Source organism: Leuresthes tenuis, unplaced genomic scaffold, assembly GCF_036924035.1.
Source record: "Leuresthes tenuis unplaced genomic scaffold, fLeuTen1.0.hap1 SCAF_3, whole genome shotgun sequence".
In the NCBI taxonomy this organism is placed as follows: Eukaryota; Metazoa; Chordata; class Actinopteri; order Atheriniformes; family Atherinopsidae; genus Leuresthes; species Leuresthes tenuis.
In genome coordinates, this window is record NW_027325357.1 from 18,768,527 (window position 1) to 18,791,817 (window position 23,291).

Genomic DNA, 23,291 nt, shown 5'->3' on the forward strand with positions numbered 1-23,291 from the left:
AGAATACAATTCTGGATATTCAAGCTTTGTTATCTTGTATTCAGACTCCTCCTCAGGTTCTGAGGATGAGACATCCGGGCGCAGACAGTCCTCAATGGTCGCTCCACCACCTTTGGTCAATCCCAACCTGCAGAGCCCGGACTGGGTCAACCGCTCCGCACAGGGCTCCTCCACCTCCTCCTCAGCCTCCTCCACCATGTCGCACGGAGAGGCCAAACCACAGCCCCAGAGCCAGCCTCATGCTCAGCCACAGCCTCAGTACAAGCCGCAGTACCAGCCTCTGTATCAACCACATTACCAGCCCCAGCACCAGCCACACGAGCAGAGCCGCACTGCAGCAGTGACAGACATGCTGGCTCAGAGTCGCATCGGTGAGGCAGAGTTTTGTAAAATATTTATGGACACCAAGTGTTGCTTGCATCCATACAACAAGTTTCCAAGTTGCCCCTGATGGCATATTTTGGTCAAAAGTTTGTGTCTCGGCTCATGCAGAGGAATCTTTCACTATGGATCTCTACATTCGTAAAAAAAAAAACAGAATGGTGTATAAAGTTATATTTTACACTATATTCGTTAAAGTGCTTATTTAAGAGTGACAATTTAACTGAACCTGTTTCGTTTTATTTCATTATTTGGTCATTTTGAAGTGTCATGCGAGTATTTTTGACACAGACTTGAAAAATGCAATCAGTGACCTCCAAAAATTGGTCATCCAAAACAATGAATAACTTAATTAAGTTATCATTTACAATGATACATTTAAAACAGAAAGATTCTTTTGTGATAACTCATTTAAAACATCCTTTGTTGGTAAATAAAAGTTAATAGCTATATAACACAAAGCTGTAATGATCTGATGAGCTGTATCAAACCATGCCCTCACACAATGATTCAAACAGGGATTCTTACATTTACCTTGACTTTCATTTCATTGAATGCCTGTATGCAGCCAACATGTTTCCTTTTTTGTCTACCTAACTCTACTAATTTTTGCATTTGAGGCATGCAGCACATTCCAAAAACGGTTGGGACAGTACATTTTTACCACTTTTGCCATTCCTTCTCATAACCTTTACAAGACATTTTGGAATTGAAGATGCCACGTAATGAAGTGTTCGGGTGTTATTTAGTCCCTTTCTTCATGAGAACGCATTTTAAGGTGTGCAACAGTCTGAATGGACTGCACATTAACATGAGACAGTTTTTTGCACATAAAAGTGTTAAGTGGTACTTTTGAATGTAACTTAATATTGTAGTGCTTGACGAAGGTTTCTCAAAGTAAAGCCTTGCCTAGGTGGTTACATCAGCCAATAATGAATGACGGCTCTTGATGCAGTGCCGTCTGGGGGAGTGTGGATCACAGGTGTCCAGCGTAGCATTATGCCCTTGCTCTCTATGCACTGAAATTCCTCCAGATAGCTTGAATACTTCAATGAGGGTATGCACTGGAGAGGAAGACATGTGCAAATCACCTTCAATCGCTCTTTATGGAACATCATTTTCAAGTGGTTCAGTCATTTTTCTCACACATTTGTAGACAAACTGGATGTCATCTGCCCATCTTTGCTCCTCTTTTCATTGTCCTCCAGCACTGCTTTTGTTACATAATGAAATCAATACTTATTGGCATCACCTGATTGAAATAACACCATTATATTGTCAACATTAATGTAAAATATGTGTACAAATGAAAAGACAAAACAAAACATTGGGTTCATACTGTCTGCAGTGAAATTAAGTAAATGTAGGGAAGATTTTTTTGATTTTCATTTTCCACACAGATTTGTGCTCGTAAAAGCTCAGACTGAATATTAAAGTCGCATGATATTCTAATTTCTGGTGCTCCCACGTAGCTTTCTCCTTCCTGCCAGCAACATGAAAACTTCAGGACATCTTGTTTTCCCCGCAGCCCACTCTGAGAACAGTGCCCCCCCTCCAGATGTGACAGCTGTGGCCCCTCGAGCCAGAGGCCCGCGGGTGGACCTTCCCTCTAACGCCGTCGTTCGAGGGATGAGCCGCGGGCAGAGCCGCTCAAGCATGATGGAGACCGCGGATGGTAACAACTGTCTAATAGTTTGTGTGTCTTGGCGTGAGCTTGTGTCTGATTACTCTTTTTTTCAATTAAGTGTTGACTCGCAACCATTCTTCTTTAATAATCAGACTTTACTGCTTTTTTCTCTCCTCCACCCTCTCATGTTTAATTGAATGGCTGATAGGAAGAGGTAATTTGCAGAGTAAGGAAACTCCTTAATGTGTAGTGTCCTCAGCCCTCTGTGTTTTCTGTTGAACCCTTACTCTTCCTGGTGTTTTTAATTGATCATTATAGAAAAAAATGCAACAAAATCACTGTCCACGCACAAACTTAATCCTCATGTGTGATCCCAAACCAAAATACCTTTTTCCCAGCTCACACCATGTTTTTCTCCTTTTTGACTACACCCACCTATGCTGCTGCTTTTCATTCCCAAAATATATTGCAATTGATTTAAGTCGAATTATTGTGATTGGTTGAATTCTTCCTAAAAGTGTGGAATGGAATGAAGAATAGCAGACTATGCTATGGTAAGATGATTGGACAGGTCGTGTTTGACAGTTTTTACGATTCACGGAATGAGTGACCGTATGTTTCTCCCTGCTGCTGCTCGTCTACACCTTCACCCGACTTGCAGGAGTTCCTGTGAGCAGCAGAGTGTCCACTAAGATCCAACAGCTGCTCAACACCCTGAAGAGGCCCAAGAGGCCCCCGCTCAGTGAGTTCTTCACTGATGATTCTGAGGAGATCGTCCAAGGTACGCTGCCCAAAGAAACACTTTAATCAGGATTATCCTGTAGCAACGTATGCAAAATACAGTGTCTGCATGCATCAGTTGTTGATAAGAAGCGAAATATTAAAATACAGTATGCCTAAAGAGGCATTCTTGATCGTGTGTGCAGATTTAACACATTTCTCAGTTTTAGGGTGTGCATGCTTTGGAACCATGATGGAGTTGCAGTTTTTCAAAGATGTTTTTAAAAAGCTTTTCCAGTAGATGATGAAATATTTTCTGTTGCTTTATTGATCATCCATCCATCCATCTATCCATCATCTGCCGCTTCTCTGGAGGTCGGGTCGCGGGGGCAGCAGCTTGAGCAGAGAAACCCAGACGTCCCTGTCTTTATTGATCAGATATGAGCTTATTTATAAGAAAGGTGTTCATACTCATGCATCAGTGTTAAACCTTGAAATTTTAATTCCTCATGAACTGAGGATGGTATTTAACTTCATTTTAGGCCTAATATGTGCAAAACGAGTCCAACTTTGCACCACAAATGTTCTATTAAGGACTTTTAATGGAACTGTGTAAAAGTCTTAACCCACCCTTTAGTTCTTTATATTTTGCTTCCAAGCAGCCATAATTCAGACTTTCAGGGGCATGGAGTGATCACACCGCTCCACCCCTCTCCAGCAGTGCATTAGCTGAAAATGAGCATATCTCAACATGGTAGGCAATGTGTCCTTAAAAGATTGAGCAAACTGGACAAATAAAAGACAAAAAAGTGGCTAACAGAGAAAAATGTAAAAACCACAGCAGATTAACAGTATCTGAAAGTGATGTCCTTAAGAAATGGGGAAAAAAATCTAACAAAGACCTGACACAGAACCTGAGAGATTCCTCTGGGCCTTGAGTTGATCCATCTACTGTTGGGCCAAGCCTCTTCAGAAATGGTCTGCATGGAAGTGTGGCTGTCAAGAAGCCATTCTTAAGGAAGGGAAACAGGGAGTAAAGTGTGGTGTCTGCCAAATGACACAAGCACTATACTTAAAATTGGAGACTACAGGCCTTGTGGAGGAATGAATCCTCCCCAGAGCCCAGAGCCTCCACATTGTTGAAGCAGTGTGGGATCGGAACAAAAGGCAGCCAACATCCAAAGGAGAGCTTCATGAAGCCTGGAGAAATATTCCTGAAGAATACCTAAAGAAACTATAGAAAAGCTCGTCTGAGAGGGTTCAGGCTGAGTTGAAGAATCATGGTGGTCACACCAAACACAGACTTTAAAGCTTGTTAGAATTATAATATCTCTGTTTTTGCCTTATATACTGTATTTCTATTTCTGTTTAGACGTGTTTCAATACATCGCTACACATATTTCCCATTTTATTTAATTAGATGTAAGGAACCAAAAAATACCCAAAAAATCTTTACATATGAACAATGCTTAGTCGCATTACACTATTGTTTTTGTGTGACTTGAAGTAGCTTGTACGTAGATTTTTGTTTAAACAAAAAAAGGGATAGCATTTTCTTTTCTATAGAATGTATTTTATTTCAAGAAATAACAATTTAGGTGGCAGAGACAGTGACAGATGGGGAGTACATACAAAGGAGTACAGTATAGGCAGCTGTGATGTATGAACTTTATTTTACTTTGGTATCGATGATGAATCTCATTAACCTGTAACATACCCAAAAGCCCTTTGTTGCCTCTGTTAATAGTGCCCCAGCCGGATCCCAACACGCCCAAGCCAGAGGGCCGTCAGATCATACCAGTGAAAGGGGAGCCTCTGGGAGTTGTCAGTAACTGGCCCCCGGCCCTGCAGGCAGCATTGGCTCGTTGGGGGGCCACTCAGGGGAAGAGCCCTGCTCTCACTGCTCTGGACATCACGGGCAAGCCACTGTATACACTTACTTATGGTGAGACACAAGATTGAATTATTAAATGTGCACAAACCACAGTCAAAGTGTTAACAGGGTCGAATTAGTAGTGAGCCAGTGCTGCTGAAAAATGCTGAGTTCTTTCAAAAGCAGTTCGTATTAGGAGAATGTGTGAACTCTGTGACATGAGAGTTTTTGGCAGTGGGGATGTGTGTTGCCTGCCCTCCTAACTGCATCCTTCCCACCCCACCTTCTGTCTGTTAGGGAAGCTGTGGAGTCGCAGTGTGAAGCTGGCGTACACTCTCCTGAACAAGCTGGGAACCAAGAACGAGCAAATCCTCAAACCTGGAGATAGAGTGAGCGAGCAAACACACAGTTAGAGCAGAGATTTATTCAGCACAGCGGAATGCAATAAATCATTTGTCAGTCTTTGATGCGACAAGCTGCTGTAGTGCTTCATTTTATCCTGTAGATAAAGTACGCTATTCAGCCCCGACATTAAATCCATAGACAAGTGACATGAATAACATTGTTGAGAGAAGAAAACACACAAAAGACAAGCTGTGATGACTCAATGACTGACGGTGAATGTTCAAAGCGCGTCATCTCAGCATGTCAGTCTATCCAAAACTTTTTGAGTTTTTATGTTTATGTTTATGTATTTAGCAGACGCTTTTATCCAAAGCGACTTACATGTAGGCATGTAGGGTAAGGGGGTCTTGCCTAAGGACCCCTAATGGAGTCATGCAGGGGATTTGAACTCAGGTCTCCCACATGGAAGGTGGCAATCATACCACTACCATTACACTATCCAGTCCCTAATTTTGACTAATTATTTCCAAGATTATTAGAATGATATCTACATCAGACTCACCTGTGCGTCATATTTACTGCTAGTCCGTGAAAGTTATTGTTCTACGGTTAAAAAAATCTGAGACGAGCCCACACATAAAAGGATCCTAAACTGAAAGTTATCGTCTTGGTAGGTGGCGCTGGTGTACCCCAACAGTGACCCCGGGATGTTCTGCGTGGCCTTCTTTGGCTGCCTGCTGGCTGAAGTTATACCTGTACCCATCGAGGTACCACTGTCTCGCAAGGTATGAAGACCATCGCAGAAATTTGTGCACTTTCAGAAATATTCTAAGTTCAGAACACGAGTGTGGTTCTTTTTCTTTTTTTTTCTGGTGTTTTTAGGATGCAGGTATCAGCCAGGTGGGCTTCCTGCTCGGTAGCTGTGGTGTCGGTCTTGCCCTGACAAGTGAGATCTGTTTGAAAGGTTTACCCAAGACCCCAACTGGGGAAATACTGCAGTTCAAAGGTCAGAAATATCTGTTATGAATATGAAAATATATTTAATGTCACATGTAAATGCAATAATTAGTCAGAGAAGCTCTTAAAAAAACATAAAGTGGCCTTGTTGAAATCACATTCAGAATTTTTTTACATGAAACTTGGAGGGTGTTGGAGGATGATGTAATATTTTCCTGACCTTACTTTTCCTGATTACTTTCTCCGATAGGCTGGCCTCGACTAAAGTGGGTGATAACAGATTCAAAATACTTGACCAAGCCATCGAAAGACTGGCAGCCGCACATTCCCACTGCAAACACTGACCCTTCTTATATAGAGGTAACAGAGCTGAGTTTGTTGTGCCACCTCCTGTGGTTTCTGTTCCTTTTGCTGACAGCTTAGTACAAGATCTCGTTACGAATTAATTTGGGAATTTCAAAAAACATTTTTCCCCCTCTCATGATAAAAAAAAAAGCAGCTTTTAAATCCAGTGCGTTGTGCTTTGTATGAGTATTCTCAGCTTCCCCTCATGCTCCCTCTCTTTGTAGTACAAGGCAAGCAAAGAGGGCACAGTGGTGGGTGTGGCTGTGTCTAAAGTCGCCATGTTGACTCACTGCCAAGCATTGACCCAGGCCTGCAACTACTGTGAGGGTGAGTAATGTTGCAGTGTCGTCATCATACATCACTGAAGGGTTTCCTCATCGGCACAGCTCGAGTCACATCTGTCTGTCTCCATTTTAAGGTGAAACTTTAGTGAACGTTCTGGACTTCAAAAAGGATATGGGCTTATGGCATGGAGTTCTTACGGTGGGTGTTTTTGCATTTAATGCATTGTTTGTACCCTGTTTGATAAAGAAAATCCCTCTAACTATAATACTTGAGGCCCATTACATTAAGTTAAAAAAAAAAGGGAAATTTGACCAGTTTTGTGGTTTAGCGATTAAGATTCAAACAAGCCAACACAATTTTTAGGGTATTTCATGCATCGATTCTATACTGAATGATGAGAAATAAAAGAAAATATAGAGAAACTCAGAGGGTCTTCTTATTTCCTGCCTATGGTGTATCTACTCCAATTAAGGCAAAAAGCCCCTCAAATAAAAGGACTCTTGTGAAACAGTAAAAAGAGAAATGTATAAATTTGATCCGCACAGTTTTATTTTGTTGCTTTTAGCACTTCATCATAATGCATTCACTTTGATTTTTCATAGCTGCGATCTCATCACTTAATTGTTGAATGAGAAAAAAAATACAAAAATAAAAGTCACGTAAGGACATAACATATTACAGTGTCATAATGTGTGTTGTCTTCCACGCTGCAGGCAGAGGCACATATGATTTTTTTATGTGCTGCTTAATGAGGCTTTGTTTCTTTTCCAGGCTGTGATGAACAGGATACACACTATCAGTGTTCCCTATGCAGTAATGAAAGCTTGTCCTCTGTCATGGGTACAGAGAGTCCACATTCATAAAGGTAAATCCCACCAATCATTTTAGCTTGAGTTACGTTATACGAAAGAATTGTATAATGATATGCCGAGTCACTTTTATTGCTGTGCAGCTCGTGTAGCTTTGGTGAAGTGCCGTGATCTGCACTGGGCCATGATGGCTCATCGGGACCATAGAGATGTCAGCCTGGCTTCGTTACGAATGCTCATTGTTGCTGATGGTGCTAACCCCTGTGAGTACTTTGTGAGCTTTGTTAAAAATGGGTCTTTTTTTTTTTTAAGAGCCTAAATTGGACCGAACACACCGAATCACGTGTCTCTTCTTTTTAAGGGTCGGTGTCCTCCTGTGACGCCTTCCTGAATGTGTTTCAGTCACATGGGCTGAAGCCTGAGGTTGTCTGTCCCTGTGCCACCTCTCCTGAGGCCATGACAGTCGCTATACGCAGGTATCTCACTGTTCCATTTTTCTAGATTTTTTTTTATCCTCTATTTTCCATCTAATTCCCATGACGGGACACCACAATTAAAGAGGCCGTGTGCTTTTTTGAGTTTCCCCTTTTCCTCCAACACATTGTATTTTTTTTTTACGTGAAAGGCCTTTTTTCAGGTCCAGCCTCTTCCTCTGCTACTCATCTACATCAACATGTAATACAATGCATAATGTCTGCCGAGTGGCTAGTTTGGCCTTCAAAGAATAAACAGCTGCCACACACTCTGCCATTTTTATCTATAAATGGAGACTGTGCTTTTCAGGAGTTCTTTTCAGTGTTCCATTAAAGCATGTAAAACCGCCAAAACAACACTAGAAATTTGTTAAAGGTCCCAACGTTCTTTAATAAGGCTGACAAAGACAAAAACATGACACAGTTTTACTGGTTCAGCTGATGGCTATATTGGCGGGTGATAATAGCATGAACAGATGGGATGGATGTAAACAAACATGTTTGATCCAACGATATCCTTGTGTAGATCGGGAGTCCCGGGTGCACCCCTCCCTGCCCGTGCCATCCTTTCCTTGGGCGGCCTGAGCCACGGTGTCATCAGGGTCAATACGGAGGACAAGAATTCTGCCCTGACTGTACAAGATGTGGGACACGTGATGCCTGGAGGTGAGGATAGAAAGAAAAATACATGACTCAACAGAAAAGCATGAAAAAAACAAGACAACAAGCAGGCTTTCAGAAATTTCAACTCAAAAGCTAACATGAATGTTATGGAAAACACTGATTTGAAATCATCTAAAAGAGAGAGGATCTCATGCTTTTGTTTCCTCACTCACATTATAAAGATAAAGTAAACATGAGGGTCGGATCAGCTCGCCTTCACATACGAGACAACAAAAAAAATGATGGACGACGCACATTAAAGATTCAGAGCATACATGATTAAACAATACTTCAGAGTTACGATTTTGAGCCAATCATGATTACAACAAAACAAATAGGTGATTGATAAAATATAACATTGTAGTTACAACCATTTTGGCGTTCTCATTTGGACTTTTTTACCCATTAAAAAGAAACGTTACTGTGCTTCATATAAAAGCAGCTTCTCTCTTAGGGTAGATGCCCACTTGTAAAATGAATCCTGTTCATTTAGTTGATGTTGATTTGGTTGATGTAACGTCATTAAAATAGATTTACATCATACTGATTTAGCTCCTGTTTGATCTGTAGTCCAGCCAGCATTTATTGACTGGTTGTGCTATCACTTTTGACCTCATAAAAGTAGCCAACAAAATTCCACAACACATCCAAATGATTTTTTGATTATTTATGTTGTTTAGTTTTGTTTTCTTTTTCTTAAGCACACTTTTTGCAGAAAAAATAAAAAAATGTGTTCAAGTTTGAACTTTTTGTTGGTTTTCTTTAATCAACGCCGAGTATAAAGGAAATAGAGAAATAGGCTCAACAATATAAATAAATGTCTTGACAAGATGCTTTTGGTGGCCATAAAAAAACTGTAGAAAAGCTAACTTTTATGGTCTAGTTCTGATAATCAAAAGCTTTAATTACTACTAAACAGCTGTCTATTATTGATCAGCATATACTAAATAGAATTTCCTGTTTGTTTCAGAGTATAACTCAGGTCATTGTCACATAGTCACACGATTTAACGGCTTTTTTCCCAACTTTGGGTAACTTTTTTTCCACTGTTCGTGCGTTTCTTTTACATATATCCACAACTTAAACAATCTACATTTGTCCAGGATGCTTGGGAGTCTTCTGACATCAATAGCCAGAAAAACAACATGAGATTTTAGATGTGCAGCTAAAGAACGTTGGCCTCTGGAAAGCACATGAAAGCAACACATTTCATTATAAAGAGGGAAAGAGTTGTTGTCAAATGTGTCGAAGCCAGGCTGGTATGTGCTGTTTGATAGCTTCAGTCTTGATTGTTTGATAACGTCCCCATCTTTTCTTTCTAGCCCTGATGTGTATAGTGAGACCTGATGGACCTCCACAGCTGTGTAAAACTGATGAGATAGGAGAGATAATAATCAACTCCCGTGCAGGAGGCACCATGTACTACGGCTTGCCTGGACTCACCAAAAACACCTTTGAGGTATGAAAGGAGAAATGAGATGACAACCTACACGAGCAGATACAATCTACATTAGGAAAGCTGAGTAGAGCTGGTTCATTTCCTTTTTGCGTGGCTATCCTTTCTGTCTGTGTGTCATTGTGCTCAGGTGATACCGGTTAATGCTAATGGTGTTCCCATTGGAGAGATTCCATTTGTGCGGTCAGGACTCCTGGGGTTTGTTGGCCCAGTAAGTGCCACTCTTTCATTAATGAGAAAGCAGTCCCATCTCACTTGCAGTATGATGACACTGCTGTGTGTTTGGCCTCCTGCAGGGGAGTCTGATCTTTGTGGTTGGGAAGATCGAGGGTCTGCTGCTGGTGAGCGGGCGGAGGCACAACGCTGACGACCTGGTGGCCACTGCTCTCGCTGTGGAGCCAGTTAAGACGGTGTACCGTGGAAGGTGAGAAGAAATTCTCCATTGAGGGTTAAAAAAAAAAACTTGCTGAACTCTTAGGTGGGTCAAGTCCAAGTCTTAATTTAACACTGCTGACATCTAGTGGTCGAAAGGAATTACAACAATCCCACAACGAAAAAGTTGGTTATTAACTCCCAGTCAATTTACATATTTGTGTGCCACTTCCAGAGCGTTTGAATAGTCCTCGCTACATTTGTGTGTGTTTCTGTGATCGTATCTGTCAGGATCGCGGTGTTTTCAGTCACAGTGTTCTATGATGAGAGGGTCATAATTGTGGCAGAGCAGAGGCCAGATGCCAGCGAGGAAGACAGCTTCCAGTGGATGAGCCGAGTGCTTCAGGTAAGTCTGCTCACTGTCTACTGTCATTATTTTAAGTTGAGAAACTTTATGTGTCTATTATTAGAAGTATAGCAAGTAAGTAAGTAAGTTAAAAGTTAAAATCATGAAGTTTCCACCTCACTTTTGTTAACTGATTTGTCACATGTTTTCTCAGTACATCCAATATCTCCAAATAATTTTGGTTTACTTGTGTGGTTTCTTCTGTAGGCTATCGACAGCATCCACCAGGTGGGCCTCTACTGTCTGGCTCTGGTCCCGGCCAACACTTTACCCAAAACCCCCCTGGGTGGCATCCACATCTCTGACACTAAACAGTTCTTCTTAGAAGGCAACCTGCACCCCTGCAACATCCTGATGTGTCCCCATACTTGTGTCACCAATCTGCCAAAGCCCCGCCAGAAGCAGCCGGGTACGTATGTTTGTCAAACAACATGCTTGAAAAATGCCTTTGAAGAAGAATTTATCTCCACTGAGATACAGCTAGCAAAAGCCTTCTGGAGAAGCTGAAGGAAATTACATTTTTTTTTAAGAAAAAGCTCTTTTCCATTCTAAAATTCTCAAGATAAAACTTTTTGTCACTGAAGGACATAGTTTCATTTTGCAGGATATGATTGATGTTGTTCTGCCACAGGCAGTCAACAAGTTGTGTTTGTGAGGAGGTGAAGTGAAGTGCAATCTGATAAGTTGGGCTTTAATACAAATCCCATTTGAACTGACTGTAGATGTATCCAGCCAGATCCTTTCATCTGCTCATTATGTTAGTAGTTAAAGGCTCAATTCATTGCAAGGTCTCTTAATAGTCTGGAAGCTTAAAATCATGTGGTGATTCTGGACTTAAATTACTGGCATTTTCTTCATAATGGTTCATTTGAACTTGGGGAAACATATATAAGTAAATAACTTAAATCACATGGTACAGTTTTTTGTCCACACTGCTCAGTGTTGCTGTCATGTGACCTATCCTGACACAGAGTCTTGATTACCATTTTGTCATTTTGTGTATCCTGAATTAACATTTGTGTTACTCTCATGAAAGATAAATGTACATGCTATGATTAATTCCAACATGGTATTTGGGTTTATTTGGGTTTAAAAAATGTTTATCTGTTAGATATCCTAGTTATATCTACCTCCTCTCTATCTGTCCTTTTTCCCTTCTTCTTCTGTCTTTTTCTCCCTTTCTTTGGCACTCTCTTTATCTTGTAGTTGGAGTAGGTCCTGCGTCAGTCATTGTGGGCAACCTGGTGGCAGGGAAGCGGATCGCTCAGGCTGCAGGGAGGGACCTCGGCATGATTGAAGACCAGGATCTTGTCCGGAAGGTAGTTTCTAAAACACCAAAAATCCCACTCTCAACCAACTCTAAATGTGATGAATTATTAACAGCGTATCCTCCAGAAGCTGCAGCGATCATATGCATGTGGCTAATAGCAGTGTTCAAAGTGTGTATAGGCATTGTCACACATGCACTGGGGTGCCAAAATGTTTTAGAGATGTTCCAGAGCGATGGCATATCTGAACGCAAATGTCCGCAGCATTCGCTTCGACCTTCATGTGGAGATCTTTCACCTGGTCCCCTGGTGAAATCTCTGGAAGATCACCAGATGAGACAATGCACAAACATAGCTACAAATCTTCTGCAGCATTTACTACATTTATTTGAGTGATCAAGTATTTTTGCTCGATGTTGCTTCATTCTCCTTTCTGCCGATTACTGTGTTGCTTTCTGCTCGCTCCTCGCTATTGTGGATGCGTTCAGGCACGTGCGCTACTCATAGCAACGCAACAAGGGGCCAGCAGAAAGTCTCCCGCTGTGAAACACATACGTGAACAGCAACTCTGGAAACAGACTGGACCAGTTTGTCCGCACTGTCTCTGGAAAAGTTCTCATGTTCATGTGTGTAAACGGTTTATGTAGAGCAAGTAGTGGTGTTTGAAAACTTCCCTCTGCCGTTGTAACAGTGCCCCGAGCTCCAGCAGAGGTCAGTTTTATAGAAAAATCTGGATTCTTCTTTTCTCTCTGCTCCCGTCTCTCTCTGGATGTAGCTCTGTATGTGGCCTACTGTGATGGTAAGAACTACGGTCCCCTCTGGCATGTTCCCCACACCCGTGTTTATTCTGCTCATACCCTCATCTCCTCTGTATTGTGGCTTTATTTTGTGTGATTGTGTTCAATTCTGACATAAGCAAGAAAGTGCATGTTTTTTCTTTTCTTTACAAGAAAGACATCTGCACCTTCCTGTTTATTGCAGATGTACTTTACCTTTCATTAAGTTATTGTTCATTCAGTAAGCGTTATGAATACTTTGTGTATTGGTAAGCGATGATTTATGCTAGCCAGCTATCTCCTGAGGTATGGAGTCTCTAAGCACCTCTTTACTTTTCTTTTTTTTTTGTGTGTATTCATTTATTTTCTTCCATAAGCACAAAATCTCTACTTGAATTTGCCCTCCATGGTTATATTTGCAATAATGTGTAAACTGTTTTTAAAGCAGGCCTTCAGATGTACTGTATATAATTATTTTTCTCATTTTGTCATAGCATCAGTATTTGACAGAGGCTCTGCAGTGGAGGGCCCAGACAGATCCTGACCACGTCCTCTTTGTTCTTCTTAATGCCAAGGTACCAAACTGATCTGTCTGACTGAGAGGTGCAATATTTCATCAATGTCCACATTTACGTCACCTTTAAGTGCTATTGATGTGATATTGATGATATCTAAGATATTGCCACATGAGTTGTACCTTGGGAGGACTTTAATCTCTTCCTCTGTCCAACATTTCATCCTGTTCTTCAGGGTGTAACCGTGGGCACAGCAACTTGCGTCCAGCTTCACAAGCGTGCAGAGAAGATAGCTGCAGCGCTCACTGAGAAAGGCAGCATCAACACTGGAGAGAATGTAGTGCTTCTCTATCCTCCTGGTAGGCTCTTTCTGGATTTCTGTCTGTTACTCCCAAAGAGATTATTGTGAGACCTGGGTGAATTTCTTTTTTTTAACATTATCCCTGTCCTGCGTGCTTCTCTCAGGTATTGATTTGATTGCAGCCTTCTACGGCTGTCTCTACGCTGGATGTGTTCCAGTTAACGTCAGGCCTCCGCACCCTCAGAACCTAGCAGCCACACTTCCCACTGTCCGGATGATTATTGATGTATGTATGAGCTCTACAAATATTCATGCATTTGTCTGTAGATGCATGTGTGTTATTTGTTAAATTTTTGTCATTTATGTGCAGCTATTATAAGTAGTAGCTTGGGAACTTTGCTTTTTTTTTTTCTTGCTAAATACATAAAGCATTTTTTTGCAATTCATTTAACATTTTGGGCTTCATTGTCTTAACTTAAGTAGGCTTCTAATGCTCAAACAGAAAAAATGTTTATAGACTTAACCTTATGGAATTCAGGTACAAAGAAATCTTTTCCATCTACTTATATGCTGGGGGCAGTATTTGTAAATGAGGTGGCTCAAGCTACAATGATTTTTTTAAAGTACACACCTTGTTCACAAATGTATAAACAAAGAGACCAAAAAAAGGACGAGTGTATGGGTGTTTTTATCACACATTTAATTTTTAGCGCAGCTTTTCATGTTCATGTGATCACGCTTGGGTTTTGTTGCCAGGTCAGTAAAGCTGCGTGTATTCTCACGACACAAAACCTCATGAGGATTCTGCGCTCCAAAGAGGCTGCCGCTTCTGTCAACATTAAAACTTGGCCAACAATCATTGACACAGGTAATAAACCGAAGAGATTTGACCTATCCTTACCAGAATCCCATTTTATTATGGTTTCAACGTGACTTTTAATTAACTGATCAACACGTATCCTAAACCTAAATCCACCAGCCCCATGAAATAAAAGTAAGAATTCAGAACTCATTGGTCACTGTAGCTGAGTTTTGTTGTGAGTCAAACTGATGCCAAAAATGAGGCTCCTTGATTGTTAGTAGTTGACATATAAAGTATAAGTTTGTGGTGTGAAGTGAGGGAACTATCACATCTAACGGAAAACACCTTTGTCAGTCTTCGTGGAAAGTTTGATTGTTTTGCAGCATTTCAACAGACAGGAAGTGGGCCATTTCTCTTCACTGCTATCTACAGTTATAACTCATCAGTGGGTAGATTTGTGAGTCGATAGGTGCTTGGTTAGCTTTTGATCATTTGCTGTTTGCAGCTATTCTGTATGTCAACATTTTTCTTTCAGTATCAACTATATGTTGTATTTCTTTTACTTTTCTGTGGGCAAAGGTTCTATTGGCAACATTTAAATGTAATGTCTGAGTGAAACAGAAAGAATTCTGCATTCTTAGTTTGTCACTTTACTGAAAGGTGCATCATTAACCACTCAGCCATATATAAATTATTAAGATAATCTTTCACGCTCTCTGCTTTCAGACACTTTGTCGTGTGTCTGCTGAAAATACTGTAGATCTCAGATCACCCCATATGAACCGCACTAATCCAACATTGTTAAACTGTGCAACTCACGTTATAGTACCGGATTTTACCACCAAGTTACTTTGGTGCAATATGAGCACGCCAGTGGGGGAGGGAAAGACTCCGAGCGGTTGTCTCAGAGGTGTATCGGTGTCTGTGCTGATCCCAGCTGTCTCCAATTAAAGTTTATAAAACTAGCAAGTGAAAAATTAGGCGGATGTTGCTGGTAATCCACAACTATCTATCACTGTGGCTATGCACAAGATCAGTTCTCCAAGCCTTCACTGACCATAGTTACTCCTAAAACGTGCTTCCCTGAGTGGGTGTTCAGCCCTTGAATATCTGCGATGTGGTGCTGGCTCTGGTGTTGAGTTGTCAGATCTAAGTGGTGCCACATTTCAGCTTCACTCTTCACAAAATTAATTAGACAAAGTCTGGCATCTGGGGAAGATGCATTTTTGCGATGAAAACAAAACTGTTAGCAAGCTAGTTGCTCATCCTAGTTGCTTATGAATCATAGAAGGTTGTTTTATAAAGTTCTGATGTTAGAGGTGGGTCACTTTTGCTTGCCTCGTGTACTCATCTCACTGTATTATGGAATTGATTTTAGACATGCCCTTAAAGTCGTGAACAGAAAATTAATGAATGTCTATTTAACTCTCTAATCCTAAATTCATTAAAACACAGTTCTTGACCATTTAGCACATTTTCAGTTCTAAAGAGAAGAGAACATATTTTATATTCCTATGCAAATCTCCATAAATCCATCACATCTGATTCTTCTGTGTGTATCAAAATGAGCCATATACATCTGGTGATATCTTTTGTATCTTTAATTCTTAATATGCCTTCCTGTTGACTTTGTTCCCTGCAAATTTTGCACTGTTGTTGCTTTACAGATGACCTTCCTCGCCGCCGTCCTCCTCAAATCTATAAGCCCCCCACAGCAGAGATGATAGCTTATCTGGACTTCAGTGTGTCCACTACAGGCATGCTCACCGGGGTCAAGGTCAGACACACCACTTTTTGCATGTCTTTCACCACCTCGGGTATTCATTGGATGTCACCAGTTCAGATTGTGAAAGTTACTGCAGTTAAGACAGCATAAAGATTGGTCATATTGATGTTCTTACTTTATAATGATTTATAGCAGGTTAAATGTATATATTCAGCAATACGCATTGAAATCCCCGCAGGGACTGTCGGGTTGTGCTTTTTCAGTCCCACACAATCACGGATGCACTTATCCTGACGCCTACAACAACCCCAGTCAATAGTTTTCAACAGCTCAACACTATTCAATGGGCTGGGCTGTGTCCATGTAATGTTTTACATGATAATTACATTTTTATTGCTCTTAGAAGCAAAACATTAAAAAACAAATTCTGAAATTTGAAATTTGATTCAGAACCTTTTTTTTTGCTGTTTTTCTTGTTTGTGTCAGATCTCTCATGCAGCAGTCAGCGCACTTTGTCGCTCCATAAAGCTTCAGTGTGAACTCTACTCTTCTCGTCAAATAGCCATCTGTCTGGATCCTTATTGTGGTCTGGGCTTTGTCTTATGGTGCCTCGCAAGGTACAGTAAACCATCACTTACCATGCATGTGTGTTATGCACTGATGTGTCTTTCCCTCACAGGCTTTTTTCTTTGATTTCTCGCCTCACAGTGTTTACTCAGGTCACCAATCCATCCTGATTCCCCCCTTCGAGCTGGAGACCTGCTTGTCTCTGTGGCTGAGCACACTCAGTCAGTACCGCATCAGAGACACCTTCTGCTCCTACTCTGTTATGGAGCTCTGCACTAAAGGACTGGGTACTCAGACTGATCTACTCAAGGTGAGGACTCCAAACACAGATGGCCATTAATCAAAACATGTAAAGTTGTGGATTTGATTGTTGCGTTTGGGTGTGTTTTAGGCCCGTGGTGTGAACCTTTCATGTGTGCGGAGCTGCGTAGTGATAGCAGAGGAGCGTCCTCGCCTTGCCCTCACACAGTCCTTTTCCAAGCTGTTTAAGGATGTGGGGCTCTCGTCCAGAGCTGTCAGCACTGCTTTTGGCTCCAGGGTTAACCTGGCGGTGTGTCTGCAGGTACAGCGACCAGCAGGACATGGCTTCACATATAACTTAAAATGCAATCCAGTGGGACCTGTACGTAACGTTTTGTGTGTTTTAGGGCACCACTGGTCCTGATCCCTGTACGGTGTATGTGGACATGAAGTCTCTACGCCATGACAGGTGACAACACAATAAATGTTACAAATCTTCAGTATCCAAAACTGAGCTTCAGATATTCAAAGCGTCACAAAAGTAGATTTTATAGATTTGTGAAAAAATAAAGGAAAAACCCTTAATCCTACAGTGAAAGGATCTGTAAGTTATTTTATGTAGTGGGAGGCATTTTTCTTGTATGGTTTGGATCTGTTTGTCCACTTAGGAAAAAGTGCCACTGTAAATCATATGCAAATATGTTATATCCAATTTGGGGAAATGGCTCCCATTTTGGCTTTAATGGAAGGGGCCAAATATCTGAACATATATTGGAGATTTTGGACTGACGTGTTTGAGAGTGCTCTCCACCAGCATTAAAACCCTAAATTAGGGAATATCTTTTTTAAGTAAAGTCTTCCACTTGTATAGTCAGTGCTCAGGCACATGAACCCCGTTCTGGCCGTACTTGGTAGCTCAAGATTATGCTTCAATTTTTATATTTTTATTAAGAATGCTTTATGAAGAAAATAAATTTTATGGCTTGGCTGATACCTTATATATCTTAATGATAATGCCTCTCCTTTGTGGTTTGTGTGTTATTTTTCTCACATTTTTCACAGTAAAAAGACTTGAGAGTTTGATATTTAACCAAAGGCTTTAGCTAATCTGTCGTTAATCATAGTGAGACTAAAAAAATGCTTTGAATTATGCATTGATAGAAAGACACACATAACCCTCATAATCCTGGGTAAGTAAATGATTTGCTGGATAACCTTACCTGTATAAGAAAAGGAATTGTACCTCAGACACTTAGCCAGGAATAACGAACATAAGTCCTGAACATACAATCCTCTTTTCAACCGGGTGGTTTGATGCTTTGTGAAATGTAAATAAAAACAAAGTGCAGTGACTATCAATTTGCCGAGTGAAGTTAAATTCTTTAAGCATAAAAATCTTTCCCAGTCTTTAGTCTCACTGTTTTTAATTTTGTTGCCCTCATCTTAAAAATCAACATAAAAAAGTGTTGTCTTTGCACAATTTTACATGAAATATAGAGTTTCTAATATACTAATCATACATTTTATTCAGTGACATGACTTTTTTTTAGTTCGAAATACAGGATACTGCAAATACTTAAAAAACAAATTAATTTGAGCTTTAATTATTAACGATGGCATGTATCTGCCATGTGTTTTTTGCTGTTTCAGAGTGAGACTGGTGGAGAGAGGAGCGCCTCAAAGTCTTCCTTTGATGGAGTCTGGAAAGGTGGGATACATCATCTGAATTTCAGTGGTGTAGATTGTTTGTATAATCTTAAATTTAAGGCATGTTTGCAATGTATTTGTATCATTTACAGATACTGCCTGGTGTTCGGGTGATAATTGTAAATCCAGAGACCAAAGGCCCACTCGGTGATTCTCATCTAGGAGAGGTGAGAGCAATGAGCAGACGTCCCCCCTCTGTGTGACGACAGCGTGACTATATTAAGACAAAAAGCCTCCTGGTGAGGTGGTCTTTACTCTGAAACCGTGAGCATGTGCTTCTTCCTCTCAGATCTGGGTGAACAGCCCTCACAGTGCCAGTGGTTACTACACCATCTACGGAGAGGAGAGTCTTCAGGCCGACCACTTCAACACCAAGCTCAGCTTTGGAGATCCACACACTTTATGGGCCAGAACTGGTTACTTGGGTTTTGTGAAGAGAACAGAGCTGCTGGATGCCAGTGGGGGTAAACCAATAGAGCGTATACCTTGATGCCAAACATAATGGACAACTTTCAGCATTGAACTAAGCACAGTCACAGATTATACAATTTCCTCTATTGTGTCTGCAAACCTTGTCGGGTTGATTATGTTCCCTGCATTTCTGCACTCAGATCGGCATGACGCTCTGTTCGTGGTGGGCTCGCTGGACGAGACATTGGAGTTACGAGGGTTGCGCTACCATCCTATTGACATTGAAATATCGGTGTCACGGGCTCACCGAAGTATTGCTGAGAGGTGAGAATGCCACTAATACTCCACACCCTAACCCTATATGTACTAGGAAAATCTTTTTTAGACATGCAAAATGTACCTCTAAAGTCTCAGCTGCTAAACAGAGCTCATCACCATAAGTAGCATGATCCTGAGGAGCCTGGGTATATATAACACCAAGTCTGGCCTTTATTGTGTATTGCTCTTGTAGATAAGAATTAAAACACTTGCAGATTAGAAGGAAAAATGTGATTTATTTATTTATCACATTTTGTTCTAAAGTGATTGTTTATATTGTAGCCTATGAGACAAAGAATTAAGAAGTGAGTTCAACTGAATCAAGAAAAGAGGAAAAAATTTAAGAACTCAGAAGTTTAGTTTACGAATAAATACATTTTATTTTAAGAAAGACAAATGAGAAAATTGTTGGGATGTTTTTTTTTTTTTTTTACCATATTGTTCCAGCAATCAGATAAATCTCTCAGGCTAAAGCCATGAAGGAGTTTCTGGTTATATCATTTGTAACCTTCCCATTGCCTTTATGCACCTTGTTCCTCACAGTGCTGTGTTTACATGGACCAATCTGCTGGTGGTGGTGTCGGAGCTGTGCGGCTCAGAGCAGGATGCGCTGGACCTGGTGCCTCTGATAACCAACGTGGTGCTGGAGGAGCACCACCTCATCGTGGGTGTGGTGGTTATTGTGGACCCGGGGGTTATACCCATCAACTCCAGAGGAGAGAAGCAACGCATGCACCTTCGGGACTCGTTTCTTGCTGACCAGCTGGATCCTATCTATGTTGCGTACAACATGTGAGCGCTTGTGGAGGTCTGGGTTTGTTAGCCCATCATCCACTGTCTTCTGCACCATCATCTCAACGACTGGCTTGGGCAGAGGGTGTAAAGCAAAAGCATGACCCAGCCCTGTGTGACACCAGCATATCTTGGCCATTGCATGATTGGATCTGCCATATTTGGAGTTGCTCACTGTGTTTTTTTACATAAAGATTACATTTTGTAAAAGGGACAGAGGTGGTATGGTACTGCAAAAATGAAAAGGCTCATAATAACACAACAGGTCCACTTTAAAAAAGAATCTTGTAGTACTGTCTTAGTAGAAACCTGATCTCTTATTCTGTAGTCACCACGAACACGTTCCCTTTTGTGTCTAAAGAGAGCCACTAATGTTCACTCAACAACTTGAAATATTTTTACATGCAGCTTTCAAACAAATGCACACAACTGCATGTGCTGAGCCCTTGTTATTTCTCAATTGCATGGATGAATAAGAGGGCAAGCTATGAAAACATCTGTCCGTCTCAGTCAGTATGCAAATTTAGAAAATCTTATTTTTCTTTTTCCCCTTATAATGAAGCCAAAAAGATTTTCCTGCTCTAATACTTTCCTGCCTTATTAAACTTCAGCCATACATTCCTAACTTAACTTTTATGGAATTTACTATTGATGGCTGTGCATTATCCTTTTAGCGGTAGAGGAAATTTTCACAGATATCCAAAAGGGATCAGAATAAAAGAGGAAAGAGGCTATATTCTTTATTGTAACTACAATGGTCTCTTTGTATTTTAGATACTGTATGTTGCTATGTAAATATTTTTTGTACAAATGCTTGACTCACCTCTCTCAGTTCATAGTTTCTGGATGAATAAGTCAGCTGAGAGACTATAATAGTAGCAGAAAGAAGTGTAAATAAGATTTAACAGTTGAAAGTACTTTTGATGTGGGGATACTAGCTATACATGGGAGGGTAAGGATCAATAACTTTAAAGCATTGTTAGTCCATATAGATATAACATTGCACTTTCTCAAAAATGGTCTATTTTATTATAACAATGAGGCATTATAACTAATGTTGAGGAGCATATGGGATATTTAAAAAATCTTGTTCGAGGAGCTTTTAGAGTTTACTGGGAGGGCTATCACTGTTAATGCTCAAAACCTTTCCTAACAGCCACTGTGGGAGTGGGGGAAGTGTGTGTGGAGAAGGCTTGAACCAATATTATGACTGTTTTCAGGCTGCCAGGTTATTTTGTAAAAAAAAAAAAGATTTAAAAAAAAAACAGAAAAGAAAGAAAGGAAAAGATAAAAGAAGGGCCATAACTGTCCATTTCATATCCATAGCCATTGTGCTGCTGAACAGGCACGATCTTCTCAGTTCGACCCGTTTTCTTCTCAGAACTCAAAGATTCACTCAGACTATGTTTTTGTGTGTGTGTGCAACTTTGTAAATAATGAATTTGAATTCCAAAAGCGTTGTTGTTGGTACTGTAGTCAGTAGAAGCGAGTCATCACGTGTCACGAGTTATTTTCTGTGTTCAGTCACTGGATTTATAAGCGCTTGTGAATGCAGCAGCAAAGCTGAGCCACATTTGATACATAATTGATTGGCAGAAGAAAAAAAAAATGTCTGAAAGCAAAGGGTAAAAAGAAAATAATGATACTTGCATCAAGACGTATTTTCAAAGTATAATTAATTTCCTGAAATCTTGTGCTATCCTTGTGCTCCTTGCCATAATTCAAAGGTTCTTTGTAATGGCTTCTACTGTATTTTAGTGATGAACCCTTACTGTCAGCCTGTAAATAGTTTTTCATTGTTTTTGGACTTGCAGTTGTCCTGTTGTAACATTTATCCCGGCCAAACACAGTTTTAGGGAGAGTCTTTAAAGATTAGAGGTGAACAGGAAGGATTATCATTTTATTAATGCACTTTGCACTGGTACTACTTGCAGTAGCTTTCTACTGTGTGGACTGTAATTAACGCAATTTCGAGTTACATTAGCGTGTTTAATAATTTTTGACATATACTGCTTGATATTTGTTTTTGCCCCCATCTAAGTCCACTTAGAAAAAAAAAAGAAAAGTCCAACAGCACTTCATCTGAGCTTTAACGTTGCGTTTTGCAGTTGCAGCAGAATGTTTGCATGACTCAGCCAGGCACAGGAAGAAATTGGCTTGAGGTACATTTCGTTTTGAGGCACAAGTAGGGAGATGAATATGTTTGAAACTGTATATTCAGGGAGCAAAACTTCTAATACAGGGATGGACCAAGCGGTCCCGAGGTGCAATCTGTGAATAGAACCCATAAAATGTAGACATTTGTCAGAATTAATCTCTTTGCCATCACAGATCTTGCAAATATAAGGAGCAAAAAGAGGGATTACTGATGATCAGAGTCCATCTGCCTGTTTTACTGGGAAGTCTACAAGGGCTTCTTCTGGTTACCACTCTTTTTTTCTCACCATCAGAGCTCTTATACACTATGCAATCCTTCTGACGGTGCAACTTAATTTCAAAGCTTGCACAGTCTGGTTAAAAAAAAACATGATGCTTATAAATTTTTTAAAAATAACTAACAAGGACTGATGAAATTTAACCAGTGGTGTACTTAAAGTTCTATTAATCTCTCTTAAGTTGTTCTGTTGATATTTTGTGTATGCACTCTTAGTGTGTTGTATTTGAATTATTTGGGTAAAATCAACATTTGCTCCTAAAGGGTGCAATCCACTGAGAAATCTTTAATCATGGAGATGTGTTTTTAACTCATATAACATAGTTTAAAAATCAAGGTAATACAACCCTTTCCATTTTTCTCACTTATTTTCTATTTTGATTTGATGTACTGTGTTTTATACTTTATGTCAAAGTAATACAGAATAAACAGAGACACATAATCATTTAACGTGTCTGAGTTTTTAATGATGACGTAACGGAGTCCAGGGATAGGTTGAAACAGACCTAAGTGTCATCATTACAACTGAGGTATTCAAAATGATCAAATATTCAATTTCATATGATGTTGTCCAATAGATCTTTCACTGAGGACTGGATTTGAACTTCATTAAGTACATAGCTAAAAGGACACCCAGTGTAATAGGTTACATTTTTCTATATTTCTGCACATTTTCATATAAATAAATGAGAACCACAGACTATTTGGAGATTTACATTTAC

The 23,291-nt window shown here is 40.3% G+C and overlaps 1 protein-coding gene across 5 annotated transcripts in view; it reads left to right on the forward strand.

The window, feature by feature from the left end:
• The window catches only part of dip2bb (disco-interacting protein 2 homolog Bb), a 43,961-nt gene extending 20,947 nt beyond the window's left edge, over positions 1-23,014 (forward strand). The window contains exons 5-40 of one of the 5 annotated variants that reach the window (XM_072382303.1): positions 45-371; positions 1,910-2,056; positions 2,217-2,234; positions 2,670-2,789; positions 4,476-4,673; positions 4,899-4,990; positions 5,621-5,731; positions 5,829-5,952; positions 6,154-6,263; positions 6,473-6,575; positions 6,667-6,731; positions 7,305-7,398; positions 7,486-7,605; positions 7,704-7,818; positions 8,342-8,481; positions 9,801-9,937; positions 10,065-10,145; positions 10,231-10,358; positions 10,598-10,712; positions 10,920-11,121; positions 11,919-12,031; positions 12,756-12,779; positions 13,251-13,331; positions 13,507-13,630; positions 13,737-13,858; positions 14,329-14,440; positions 16,042-16,151; positions 16,587-16,717; positions 16,809-16,977; positions 17,059-17,229; positions 17,315-17,376; positions 18,558-18,615; positions 18,707-18,781; positions 18,904-19,078; positions 19,226-19,349; positions 19,887-23,014. In XM_072382303.1, the coding sequence (XP_072238404.1) occupies positions 45-371; positions 1,910-2,056; positions 2,217-2,234; positions 2,670-2,789; positions 4,476-4,673; positions 4,899-4,990; positions 5,621-5,731; positions 5,829-5,952; positions 6,154-6,263; positions 6,473-6,575; positions 6,667-6,731; positions 7,305-7,398; positions 7,486-7,605; positions 7,704-7,818; positions 8,342-8,481; positions 9,801-9,937; positions 10,065-10,145; positions 10,231-10,358; positions 10,598-10,712; positions 10,920-11,121; positions 11,919-12,031; positions 12,756-12,779; positions 13,251-13,331; positions 13,507-13,630; positions 13,737-13,858; positions 14,329-14,440; positions 16,042-16,151; positions 16,587-16,717; positions 16,809-16,977; positions 17,059-17,229; positions 17,315-17,376; positions 18,558-18,615; positions 18,707-18,781; positions 18,904-19,078; positions 19,226-19,349; positions 19,887-20,139 (4,451 nt within the window). In that variant the 3' untranslated portion in view covers positions 20,140-23,014. Of the gene's footprint in view, positions 1-44; positions 372-1,909; positions 2,057-2,216; positions 2,235-2,669; positions 2,790-4,475; positions 4,674-4,898; positions 4,991-5,620; positions 5,732-5,828; positions 5,953-6,153; positions 6,264-6,472; positions 6,576-6,666; positions 6,732-7,304; positions 7,399-7,485; positions 7,606-7,703; positions 7,819-8,341; positions 8,482-9,800; positions 9,938-10,064; positions 10,146-10,230; positions 10,383-10,597; positions 10,713-10,919; positions 11,122-11,918; positions 12,032-12,755; positions 12,780-13,250; positions 13,332-13,506; positions 13,631-13,736; positions 13,859-14,328; positions 14,441-16,041; positions 16,152-16,586; positions 16,718-16,808; positions 16,978-17,058; positions 17,230-17,314; positions 17,377-18,557; positions 18,616-18,706; positions 18,782-18,903; positions 19,079-19,225; positions 19,350-19,886 lie in introns of those variants that run through there. The other 4 variants (XM_072382305.1, XM_072382304.1, XM_072382306.1 and 1 more) reach the window with 4 other exon arrangements.
• The last annotated feature ends 277 nt before the right edge of the window (positions 23,015-23,291 follow it).